This window comes from Coptis chinensis, chromosome 9 (assembly GCF_015680905.1).
Source record: "Coptis chinensis isolate HL-2020 chromosome 9, ASM1568090v1, whole genome shotgun sequence".
NCBI lineage: Eukaryota > Viridiplantae > Streptophyta > Magnoliopsida > Ranunculales > Ranunculaceae > Coptis > Coptis chinensis.
The window spans coordinates 53,498,606-53,512,462 of NC_141464.1; the positions used below are offsets into that span (position 1 = coordinate 53,498,606).

General features: G+C 36.9%; 1 protein-coding gene across 1 annotated transcript; it reads left to right on the top strand.

Annotated features, from left to right (window-relative positions):
* Nucleotides 1-1,876: 1,876 nt before the first annotated feature.
* On the top strand, nucleotides 1,877-2,550 carry LOC147476693 (histone H3.2). Its single transcript, XM_086584446.1, has one exon. It carries the CDS (start codon nucleotides 2,002-2,004, stop codon nucleotides 2,410-2,412), a length of 411 nt encoding a protein of 136 aa, XP_086440572.1. The 5' UTR covers nucleotides 1,877-2,001; the 3' UTR covers nucleotides 2,413-2,550.
* The last annotated feature ends 11,307 nt before the right edge of the window (nucleotides 2,551-13,857 follow it).

Here is a 13,857-nt window from a genome sequence, read left to right on the forward strand (position 1 = left end):
TTTCTGCGGAAACTCCACAAAACAGTCAGTCTTATATCAGGAGCTGCTTGTGGTCCAAAAAGGCATTGAAGGGGTGGAAAAAACAACATAAGGGAGGTGGTAGTCGCGGTCCGACTCATTGAGAGTGATACGATCTTGAGAAGAGGGAAGCTCCACCTTGGTATTGTAAGAACCTGGTGGCTCAGATTGGGTGTGTAAAAGCAAGACTTGCAGAGGTTAAATTCCAACATGTGTTCAGAGAAGGAAATCAAGTTGCGGATTACCTGTCAAGAGTTAGTAGTAATTGTAGTACTCATAGTATAGAATGTAGTAATCAATGCATGTACTTCCTCCCCCCCATGGATCAAAAACTTAGTGCTTTGATCAAGGGGGATAAAGAAGGAAAATTGTACTTGAGAGTTTGCCAGTAATAAAAGGTTGGGGTCCCCTTAACCCCTAGTTATGGGAAAAAAAAAAAAAAAGTTGCTATTTTGATACGCTCTAAATTTAGAGAGATCAATCTCTCCTTATCATTTGCCTAAGCATATTAAGCCTTCCATTCGGCTAAAGTACCCGCGAAGTCACCAATCCGCGTGAAACCTATTAAACAACTTTCCATCGATAGCAACTCAAATCTAATAACGGTTTCGATTTCCTCCCAGAAAAACCAAAACCAGAGAAAACATTGTTAGTTGCCAGGTCATCAATCCATGTGAAACTCACCCGACCTAATAACATCCCTCGATTCAAACCACAGACCGCTAAGATTTCTCATATCCCTCACGTAGGGGTGATAAAAGGGCCGGGCCGGGCTAGCCCTACCTCAAACCATAAAAGCCCCTCATGATTGAGGGGGTCGGGCCCACCATTTGATTTGATATTGAGGGCCGGGTCGAGTAGTGGTCAAGCATGAAAACTCAAGCCCTTAACCTCCCTCGCCCCTCATTTTTGAGGGCCAATGAGGGCCGGGTCGGGCCCGGCCTAATTAATTATACTTCACTAGTTTACTATTTTTTTTATTTTTTTTTTATTTTTTTTTTTTTTTTTTTTTTTTTTGTAATTGATTTAATGATATGTATATAAGTATACAAAACTAATTCTTATATCTTTAGAAAAAAATATATAGAGATGGTGGAAGAGATGATATTCTTAAAATATCTACATTTTTAATACTTAACTATGTTGTTAGGTTGGATTTGCTTTATGTATGACTTATATACATATCATTAAATCAATTACAAAAGTGCATATATTATATTATGTTATAATTTATCTCCTATTGAAAACTAATTTAATAATTTTTTTATACAATTTAGATAATTATAGTATAATACATAAATATAATGTAAAATAACAAGAAAATATGGTTTTCTTTTAGGGTTTACACAAATATATAGTATAATACATAAATTATCACCTCTATTTTGGGTTTACACAAAATACTCATAATAATTCACTTTTCCTTTTATATTTGAACTCTTTTACTCAAATTACAAAAATACCTCATATGATATGTGGTAAACTACTATTATTAAACATTATTTGTAGTGAAAATATTTAGTTCAAATAGGGATAATTGTGATACCTTACATATATAATGTAAAAAAATAAAATATATCTTATCGAAAAAAAAAAATCGGGCCAGGGCTCGGGGCTTGGAAGGGGCCGCCTATTGGTAATCCCGTAACCTAGACCTCCCCTAGCTAACAAAGCATGAGGGGCGGGCCATACCAAATCTGGAGGCCAACTTTTGGCGGTTTTGGCGCTGCGATTTTTTGAGGGGCGGTCGGGTCGGGCCGGGTTGAGGGCCTGGGGCCAAATTATCACCCCTACCCTCACGTCACCAATCCGCATCCTCATTTTAACACTCAAAAATCAATAACAACCGTCGATAGCACAAAACAAAACGAACGGTCAATATTTCCATCTTCCACATACTTCAATTCTATAAATACAAACCCAAAAACCACAAATTCTTCACATCAAAACTTTCCCACATCTCAAAACTCTTCATTTTAAGCAATGGCAAGAACAAAGCAAACAGCACGAAAATCAACAGGAGGAAAAGCACCAAGAAAACAACTAGCCACAAAGGCAGCAAGAAAGTCAGCACCAGCAACTGGAGGAGTGAAGAAGCCCCATCGTTTCAGGCCAGGGACTGTTGCACTGCGAGAAATTAGGAAATATCAGAAGAGCACTGAGCTTCTCATCCGGAAACTTCCATTCCAACGTCTGGTTCGTGAAATAGCGCAAGATTTCAAGACTGATTTGAGGTTTCAGAGTTCGGCTGTTGCTGCTTTGCAAGAAGCTGCTGAAGCTTATTTGGTTGGGCTGTTTGAGGACACGAATCTTTGCGCCATTCATGCCAAGAGAGTGACCATAATGCCTAAAGACATCCAACTTGCTAGAAGGATTCGTGGTGAACGTGCTTAGGGGTAGTTCTGGAATTGTGAAGATGTTTTAGTGATTTGTGGGTTTATGTTTTGATGTAGTTGGTTGGAATCTTTGTTTACTGAAATGGATGTAGTTATCTGAATATGTGTTTCTAATGAAATTATTAGAATTTCTACACACCATTTTGTCTCAACATTTCAATTTTGATAATTTTGTTTCATTTAAGTTGGTCTTGCTCAAATTCATTTTATGGAAAACTATTGTGGGGCTGTTTAGGGCATTTCATCAGCAGTAATTGGGGTGCTAGGTTCAAATCATACTATATGGTATTTAAATTTGTGAATGCAATTGCTAATGGGAATAAAGTTGGAGAACTATTCCACATGATAATTGACACTGAGCCCAAGCATGTTGTGCGCATTCCGAAGGGCATTGCAAGTTGGTATTTGGTGAATTGTTGCAACACATTTCATCCCTCGGACGAAATCCATTCACATTTACTGTCTCATGGTAGACTGGTGCGCGTTCAAGCCCTTTGGTGAAAGTTGCTTACCATTATTACTACCTCGTGGTGTACTGCCTTGCCCTATGTTTTAAACACCTGAAGCTATGCGCCGTCATCTAAGTTTCTTTATTGATGAATCTGTTCTTACTCAAATCTAAGTTTTCATAATGGGGATGTTGGATGAAGACCTTATAAGTAATTGCAGAAGGTGATAATTAATAAGCATTGGTGGTGAAGTAAGTTAATATTTTGGATGTCAATTTCAAGTCTCTGGTATATGCAGAGAAATGTATCAAGTTTTTCATTTTCGGACTTCTAAATGTATCAAGTTAAAATGTTAAATGATAAACTTCAACTAACGCATTAAGCATCTAATTTGAAACTATACCATATGATTTATCTGTAAATTCTGCCTCTAGGAAGAGTTTCTCCCATTCAGTCTCAATTCTCTCTTTCCCAGTCACCAAATTAAATGCATCACGAGAATGTCGAAACAGAGTTGTGTTTCAGTTGCTAAATATTCTCCTTTATTGACATCTATTACTATGTCTGATAATCACTTTCCCTCTTTTGGAATTGCTTCTCTGTGCCGCTTCAGTATCATCTCGCATTCCTCGATACTCCAATATATCTTGCATAATCGACAAGGGCATATGACACGTAGTACCCCATTTACTGCCTTCTTAAACTAATTGACTTCGATTGTCTGAAAGAGAATCCTATGGCAGAATATTGTTTACATTGTCTGGTTTGTTTATTTATTGGATCAAGATTGGAGACTTGGAGTTCCTACTTTCTAGTTTCTAGGAAGGGCAATACCTCAACAATTGTGGGGAACAACATTTTCATATCTGGATAACTGGATTATTGTAGTAAGTTTTCTTATTTGGATGACTGGATACAGCTCTTTCCATTTTGCATTTTTCTATTTATTTTCCATACCAATCTTTTTCTTGAGATACATATTTGCCAGTTTTTTATGCCACAAATTAGAAGACATATAGAGTTTGCATCCCATTAGTAACTAATTATGTGGCACAAACTTCTGGATCTGAATTTCAAGTTTGATTGTCGGAATGTGGAAATATGTACGGACCATTTCATGCATCCACAATATGCTGGGACGGCTTGGAAATTATGCTCTGGAGCTACTGCAAAAGATGATAATCTCAAACAAAGAGGGATCAAAATGGTGTCAAAGTGCAGAACTTGCGGTATGAATGAAGAGTCTTTGAAGCACTTATTGTGGGAATGTACTTTTGCACAACAGTGTGGAACTGGCTCGCCTGTAAATTCAAATTCAGATACCCTTTTCTGAACATGGCCATTCAATTATGCTATCGCAGCAGTGTGATCATTAAACATCTATGGATAGCAGTTGTCATAGGAGGAATGGTTACGATGTGGAAACATAGAAATAGAATTTTCTTCAAAGGATGGTCAGGTCACATGTGACCCTTGCATTCCAACTCTCAAATTAAAGGACATACAAGTTCTTCCGATGTTGATATTTGTAGAGAGTGGGGATGGCCGCTTAAACCAGGCCCAGCTCTCACCATTTGAAGATGTATGTGGTTGCCCCCTACACAGTACATCAGGTCAAGCTTAACACTGATGGTGCAGCTAGAGGCAACCCAGGACCAACTGGTTATGGTGTTTCCTGTGGGGACAATCATGGGAATTTCTTGTGCGTATTCGGAAAGGGCGCCTAGGGGTGACCACTTGCTACTTAGCTGAATGTGTTGCTATTACGGAGGGGGTGGAAATGGCTCTCTCGAGGGGATGGAACCATCTATGGGTGGAGTCTGACTCTTCTGCAGCAATAACTGCCTTCAACTCACTATCCATGACTTGGGAACTTCTGAGCAGATGGAAATAGTGCTTGGTACAAGCTGAATCAATACTTGTCACACACATTTGGAGAGAAGCAAATGTGGCAGCTGATGCAGTTGCCAAGAGAGCTTCTAGATTGAACACAAATGAGAGTATAACTTGTAATGCAGACCCCATGGCTTGATATATAATGAGAATATGTTTGTGGACAGGCAACTATTTGCTGTCCACAAGACCTCAGCTGGTGATTGGTGGAGTGGTTGCCCGAAAATACTGTTTTACTGCCCAAAAAACTGTTAAACTGTCCGAAAATAGTTTTGACCAATAGAAAAGTGATGTTTGTGGACAAGTCTGTCCCCAAAATCGGACTCATATATAATTGGGAGGAGCCTTATGGCCTTTATGTCATAAGTGAATGAGTGATTCTAGGTGCTTTGGCGCCTTAAACTTGTATTTTTTTTCCCATTTTTTCCTTAATATATTTTTAAGACATAATGACCTAAAAATACAACGTACTTTGCAGCTTTTTACAATAAATACAATGTATTATTTTTCTTGCCTAAAAATATAAGGTACTTTCAATTTTTTACAATTGGTACCATCTGTTAACTAGACCTAAACGGAATACGATTTGGCCGTTTAAAAAAGGCCACGTGACTTGCACGCACTACGTTTTCTCAATTGTTTACAATGAGCACGCAACTAAGCACCAAATCTTTGCCACGTTGCCCCCTCAATTCTTCCCATTTTTCGTTGACTAACCTAAATATCTTTTCGCAAATTTTCTTTTCGAGAAACAAAGGAAGCTTCTATCTTTCTAAATCTCGATCCGAGCCAACAGTAAGCATTTACAATAGAAGAATGATTGTTTATTGTTGATGTCCACCTTCTTTGTCTTTTGCTGTGTCTTTGTTGTTAAAGGATAATGACAATCAACCATTGTTTACTATTGATTGTTAAAGGTTTAGTTATTATAATTTTTTTTGTCTTTTTCTGAAAACAAACAAACAAACAAATGTTTATGTTTATGCTATTCTCGATTTCCATATTGTTTAATTAACATCTATGATTGTATTTTTTCAGTGGCTGAAACGTTTAATTATCTTGACCATTGTGTAGAGGAAGGGGTAGAGGATGAGTGTGAGGGATCTGAGAGTGATGATGACTATGAGGTTGAAGAGGAATTTGACACTGAATCTGAGGCTGCTAGCCTTGATCATATTAGTGATGCTGAAGAGGATATCATCAAGATTAGAGTAGAGAAGATTGAAAGAAAGAATGCCAAAAAAAAATGCAAAACAAAATGAGCAACCAAGTGGTTTAGTTGATGTCTCGTTTGAAAATACTGAAATGCCTACTGAAAATGAGCATGATGATGTTACTGAAAATGAGCATGGTGGTGTTGATATATTTGGTGGGATTGGTTATGAAGCAATGGGTGGGGATGGCAATGAACCTAAACTTGTTGATTCTGATGAGTATGATAGTCCTTCGACTGATGAGGATGGCAAGAAAATTAGGAAGAAGTCAGTGTTTCTTATATTTTAATCGTAGGTGTGATACAATTACTCTTGAACCTGTTAAGGGCATGAGATTTGCAAATTGTGAACAATTGAGAGATTTCTTGAAAGATTATGCAGTAGCCAGACTTGTTCCTCTGAGTTTTTCTAAGAGTGCAGAAAAATATTTGCTTTTAAAGTGCAGAAATTGTACTTGGAGATTGTGGGCAACTTATATGCAGAAAGAGAAATCTTTTCAAATCAAGAGTTTGTGTAATCAGCACATATGCCAAAGAGATTTCAAGATAAAGATTGGAGATGCAAGGTGGTTGTGTAAGAAGTACATACCAAAGATTGTTGCAAACCCATGCTGGAAACTGAGAGAGTTTAAGCAAGATGTGGATGACACATACAAGATTGTAGTATCTGAAGTGAATTGTTATAGGGCTAAGAAGTTAGCTATGGCTGAGGTAAAGAGTTCTTTGAGAGATCATTATGGTAAGTGTTTCAACCCCAACCTACGTGGCAAACGTCCATTAATAAGAGTCTCCACTTTATTCGTTTAATCAACAGGGCTAAAGCCCAATTTGCAATACTATAGATTGATGTACATGCCCATTAACTTATGTGTCTAGGGCTGAGCCCTAGCCACATGACTTGCCACTTAATTGTACATTAATTTATGTCAAGATTCGTTTCTTCTCAAAGAGATAATTATCAATTAAGAGTTATATTCAATTACAATTACTTGAGCTACAAGGAGTCTCTATTCTACACATATAAATATCAAACTATTTTTCATACAGAACTACGTTCTTGAGACTTGATCCCATCGATAATTTGGGTACGTAAGCAACCGAAAGGTACAGTCTCATCATTCACTCAATCACCATCACTTTTCTAACTGCTTTTATATGTTCTTTGTCTGTTTCGTCACCACTTAGTATTTTGATTATATTTGGTCAAAACAGTAAGTTAAGGGATTATGGAGAGGAGATTTTGTTATCGAACCCAGGAAACTCTGTTAAGATTGCAGTTGATAGGCCTGACCATACCAAAATGGCTTTTTTTTATGAGGTTTTATGTATGCTTTGAGGCTTTGAAGAGTGGTTGGAAAGATCGTTGTAGAAAAGTTATAGGTCTTGATGGGACTTTCTTGAAAAGCTTTTGTAAAGGGGAGTTATGTGGTGGATGTAGAAAGGAGGACATGCACTTGCAGAATGTGGGAATTGCCAGGCATTCCTTGCCCCCATGCTATAAATGCCATTTATTTTTTTAATGAAAACCCAGATGACTATGTGGCACACTGGTACAAGAAGCAGACCAACATTAGGATTTATGACAATTGCATGCAACCTTTGAACGGAGAGATCTTTTGGCCACAATCTACAGCTGAAAAATGTCTACCACCTAGGGAGAGAAGAATGCCATGAAGGCCTAAGAAATGTAGAAGAAAGGAAATGCATGAAGGACCAAGAGGACATTTAGTGAGAAATCAAATAAAAAGAGATAATAGAGTCATCACCTGCACACATTGTCAGATTTCTGGATACAACATAAGGACATGTCCAAATATAAATGAACCAGCAGTTGATAAACTTGTAAGTTAACATGTACACATTTTTTTTAATCTATTTATTACAGTCATTTCCAATTTTAAGAATGTTAGGTTGATTGTTGTTTTTTTTGTCTTTTTTTGTGTCTATGTTTTTGTTGATTATCATGTAGGTGACAAGGTCTGGAAAACCTAAGGGCAGGCCTAGGAAAAACCCACTACCACCTCCAAGGAATTCCAATGTAGTACCAAGAGGCAGGGGAAGGGGTAGGGGTAGAGTACCTCATATACTAGTTGGAATTGGAGTGTACTAAGACCCTAACAGTGGGGAGCACTATAGCAATGTGAGTATTCTTGAATTATTTAGACAAACAGACAATTATTTATGTTTTGACATGTCTTATAATTTTTTTATTACGAATTTTTTTTATGTCATTAGCCTCCAAGACAAGGTGGACCAATCAACTTTAATGAAGCTGCTGAAGCTCAACCTACAGTTGTAAGTGACATCTCAAGCTCAACCTACAGTTGTAAGTGAAGCTCAACCTATAGCTAGAAGGACAAAAGCTCAACCTACAGTTAGAAGAACTAAAGCTCGAGCTACAGTTGTAAGTGAAGCTCAACCTTCAGGTGAACCTGAAGTGGAAAATCTATCTCAAGCAGCAAACCAAGTTGGTAGTCAAGTTATAGCTGCAAGTCAAGTTGGACGTCCATCTACACCCTAGAATGCATGACTGTAGCTAATGCTAGAAGGTTGCCAGCTCTTTTAATAGATGACTTCTCACCAGAAAAGGCACCACCAGTGAGAATTGAAGAAGTGACACAGACAAGTAATTTATACACAAAATCTTTAATTGGATTTGCTCCCCAATGGTCACTAGTTTGATTCCCCTCAAGGCCACTGGCGAGGCAGTACCCGGTCAAATTTGCAACCATGGCCTCGGGATTAGTTGAGGTATTGCGTAAGCTGGCCCGGACACCCGGTTAGCAAAAAAAAAAGCAACCTGCAAGGACAAGTGAGCAAGCAATAAGACCAAAAACAAAAAGGACCAAAACAGTGGGGTTGGAAAGAGCACTCTAAACAATGTGGTCAATTTTGGCTGTTTAATGGGATTTCTTTTTGGTTTTGTCTTTTGGTTTGGATATGTAATTGCAATACACTGAGACATGCTGTAGTTGTCTTTTGGCCAGTTTTGTCTTTTTGGTTTGGTAAGGTATCTATGCTGCAAGTTGCAGAACCAATTTATCAACCCTCTCTCATTGCAGAACCAATTTCTCTTGGTGTCTTTAGTCTTGGTCTTTTGGTATGTTACAAGTTGCAAAACCAATTTCTCAACCCTCGCTCGTTGCAGAACCAATTTCTCGATCATCCTTCGCACTGTGTCTGTGTTTTTGTAATGCTAGTGTGTATGTATTCTTTTTTCTTTATGTTGCGGTACTAGAATGTTTTTTCAAGGTAACATTTTCAATCGAAAGCTTAAGTTGTTTTGTTGCAAATCATTTTGTCTTTATCAAGCTTCAGCTTTTAAAATTGATTTCATTCACACACTAATCATCATGAAATATAGATAAGAAAACTTCCATTGCTTGATACCACAAATGCAAGTTAGTGTTTCAGTGTTTGGCCTCCACTTGCACATGATGCAATCCGTGGATGTGCCAATAGTTGAATTGCAAGTTCGCAACCACACTGAACAGGATAGCCTCAATCAAAAACACTTTCATCCAATGGCGCATGTCCTTTTCATTCAACAAAATTAGGCTTCCAGAATAAATGTCATGACACATGACACATCTTATCATTGAATGATTGCCATTTCACTGAACACCAAAGCAACTCTTAAATTGCAACAAAAAACAAAATACATCAACTTGAAAATAAGGACAACAACAGACACTAAATAACAACACCAAAATAATCTGCATTTACTTGAACAAAATGATCAACCAAATAAGGAGAACCGATAGAATGGTCAATAATTTCATTAACCTACAGATCCTTTTGTACTTTTTCTTCCATTCTTCTGTTTTTTTCTTCTCTTCTCCCAGCATCCTCAACAACTCTAACTCCCTTCTTTCAAGACGAAACACATCAAGATTTAATTGGTTGTTGATATTATGCAATGTCGTATTATGACGCTACAACTCAACCAACCTTGAAGAAGTTGAATCAGCACTTCTAGAAGAAGATTGATCGACCCATACAAAATATTCACAAAAGGGTTTATTGCCATAATTGCGACAACCCTAGAACTTTCTTCCTGGGTTTCTTTCAATGCGTGAAATCTTAACAACAGCTGGGTATCCACATTCACAGATGTGTCTTGAGTTGACTGAACTGGAAGACATAACTTAAGAATTAGTGGTTAGTCAATTATTTGAGGCTCAACATCAAATTATAAAGGAAAGAATGGCGGGAAATAAGAATTGGAGGGAAGAATTGAGGGGCAACTTAGTTGCGTGCTCATTGTAAACAATTGAGAAAACATGGTGTGTGCAAGTCACGTGGCCTTTTTTAAACGGCCAAATCGTATTCCGTTTAGGTCTAGTTAACAGATGGTACCAATTGTAAAAAATTGAAAGTATCTTGTATTTTTAGGCAAGAAAAATAATACATTGTATTTAATGTAAAAAGCTGCAAAGTACGTTGTATTTTTAGGTCATTATGTTTATTTTTAACTTACCCAGCCAAAAAAAAAGGTGACGGGTGGAGTCCCATCGGCATTATTTTACTTTCTTCTTCTTTTTTAGACCAATTGCTATTCCTATGCCTTTAGTAGTTTTCTAAAGTATAAACCATGTTACTCCTAATCTCCTTCTCATATAATTCATCCCATCTGCACTAAATGTTTTGCACTTCAGAGTAGTCTATTTAATATAAATGGGTTCCAAAAACCTTGCATTACTTGCTTTTCTCCTCTCACTGAACCTCCTCTTCTTTGCTATACTCCCTGCAAACGCACAACCTACTTGCTCAATCAATGATTTGGCAAATTTTGGCGTACAGTGTGGCCCTCTTAGTTTGTCCAATAGTAATGGGTATACTGATTGTTGCTCCTTAATCTCTGGGTTGAGTAATTTTGAAGCAGTTACGTGCCTATGTTATACCATATTTGGGGGCTATGTGACTGTTAGTCCTCCTATTTTTTCTTCTACAACGGGGGTCATTCAAAATATTCTCACAAATTGCGAATATCCCAGACGATTACATGTGCGTACTACCTAGCTAACGAAAACGCTATACAATTCAACTGCGCACTTATTCTCTTGCACTGCCAATAAATGGATGTGTGTTACATTAATGTTGTGGTTTGATTGTTTGAGAATAAATGGATGAGTAATGTTTTAAGTTGTGATTGTTTATCGAAAAAAAAAAGTTGTGATCGATTGTTTGAGAATAAATAGATGTGTACTGTTTTAAGCTGTTGATTGATTTATATTTATATCCTCATCTCTCTATATTAAAGCATAGACCATCTTAGGTGGATGGTTTTTTTCCTAGGTGGCACCATTTTTTAGAAAGAGATTGTCACGTGGACATCTGAATTATCGAAAGTTTCCTAATACAACTACAATTTGAACACTATGTTATACAATTTTGTCTGATGAGTTTTAGTGAAATTAGTGTAATTTTCTAATACACTTGTTCCAAAATTTCAGTTATTGTAATTTTGTTTCACTTGTGCTCTTTCTCTAATTCATTTTGTTGAAAACTATTATTGGCAATCATCTTTTTCCTCAATGTCATCGTCGTCTAAACTATTATATGGTAGGCAGTAATCCCGAATATTGGGTTGGAAATTTGGGTGGAGTGTAAAAACAGTTTGGGCTGAGCAAGTAATGGGTGGGGTTGTGTTGGAATTTTGGAGTGTTGTGTGAAATGGGGGATGTGTATATGGGGTCTGTTGGGCTTGGGTATATGAGGTATGTTGGACTAGACCGGTGGAATAAAAGTTATTAGAAAGTGGGGCCTTGTTATATGGACTATGAAGGGTCTGTTGGGCTTGGACTTGGACACGGGCTTGATTGGAATTAGAATTTACCAGTGTTCTAAAAAATGGCCTAGGCGGCCCTCTAGCAGTGCCTAGGCGCTAGACGGTGCATAGCCAAACTGATTTCGTATGTAATCAGCAGATAAATCGGAGGTCCGGTTAGAAGGTCTTAGGCGGCTGATTAATCGGCCTAGGCGGTGCTAGGTGGCGAGTCGGCGAAATACAACAGGATTTGAAAAAACAATATCAACATCTAGAATTTCGCCAAGAAGAAAAAAAGGGGGAAAAAAAGAAGAAGGGTGAACTAGTGTTCCCCCACCACTAGATCAGCCAATTTTTTTTTTTTTTTTGTGTATTTGGGGGGGGGAGACCCTAATTTCCCATCTAGTGGGGTGGAAATCCTAATTGGCTCATCTAGTGGGGGACTAATATTGGTAAACACCATATTTTGAGAAGAATTGAAGACTCCAATCTTCACTCCAAGGTCTGATCTCTTCCTAGTTGCGCATCTTCCATTCCTCCCTACGTCTCTCTTCTTTTCTCCTCTTTTTTTTTTTTTTTTTTGGGTTTTTACGTGAGATAGTTTGACAAAAGGGAAGGGTTTTAGGGACATATTTTATCTTAACACTAGCTTTCGAACCCGTCCTACGAACGAGTGCTGTTATATTAAATTATTCTAAAAAATATTCGAACTATGTAGATAGATCCATTTATGAGATATGAATATTACATTGGTCACTCATCCAAATTTCTTGCAACATGAAAATCACACTCCATAAAATAATAATAATAATAATAATAATAACACACTTTTATAAAAATCCTTCGAGTTCTTTTTGTTGTTTAATAATAAAAGTTTGATAAAAATTTTGTGAGAATGCCCAATGAGGCGAAATTCATATTGAATATACTTGAATAGCAAGTCATTCCCAATCATATACTTGTTGAGACATTTCCACTACACATAAAACAACAATGTTTTGAGGTTAGTTCAATGCATTAGCATTTAATTTCTGATTTTCCGTTAAATATTTTTTGAGATCAGTTCAATGCATTTGTATCCAGTTTTTTATTTTCTGTTAATTCATCTTTGAGGTTAGTTCAATGTAATTACATCCAGTTTCTGATTTCCCATTTTTCAATTTTTGTTAATTATTCTTTGAGGTTAGTTTCATGAATTTGCACTTAGTTTTGGATTGCGCGTTAATAACTCTATAAGGTTAGATTAATGCATTTGCATCCAGTTTCCTATTTCAATTTAATTATCATTTAAGTTTAATTAGTTCAATGCATTTGCATCCAATTTCCGATTTCCCGTTAATTATTTTTTAGGTTAGTTTAATGCATTTGCATCTAATTGTCAATTTCCAGTTAATTATTCTTTGACGTTAGTTTGATGCATTTGCATCCAGTTTTCGATTACACTTGAATTATTCTTTGAGATTAGTTCCATGCATTGGCATCCTGTTTCTGATTTCATGTTAATTATTCTTTAAAGTTAGTTCCTTGCAGTTGCATCCAGTTTTCAATTTTCCGTTAATTATTCTTTGAGGTTAGTTTGATGCAGTTGCATCTACTTTCCGATTTTCTGTTAATTTTTCTTTGGGGCTAGTTTGATGCAGTTTCATGTTGTTTTCGATTACCCGATAATTATTCTTTGAGGTTAGTTTGATGCATTTGTATCCAGTTTTCGAGTTCCTATTAATTATTCTTTGAGGTTTGTTGAATGCATTTGTATCCAGTTTCCGATTGCTTGTCAATTATTCTTTGAGGTTAATTAGTTCAATGCACTTGTATCCAGTTCCTGGTTCCCCGTTAATTATTCTTTGAGGTTAGTTCATTGCAGTGTTACATCTAGTTTTCGATTTCCCGTTAATTATTCTATGAAGTTAGTTCATTGCAGTGTTGCATCCAGTTTCCGATTTACCGTTAATTATTCTTTGAGGTTAGTTCATTACATTTGCATCCAATTTTCAATTTTCATCCCACTAATTGTTTTTTGAGATTAGCTCAATGCATTTGTATCAAGTTTCTGATTTCCCGTTAATTATTCTTTGAGGTTAGTCGATGCATTTGCATCTGGTTTCCGATTTCCCATTA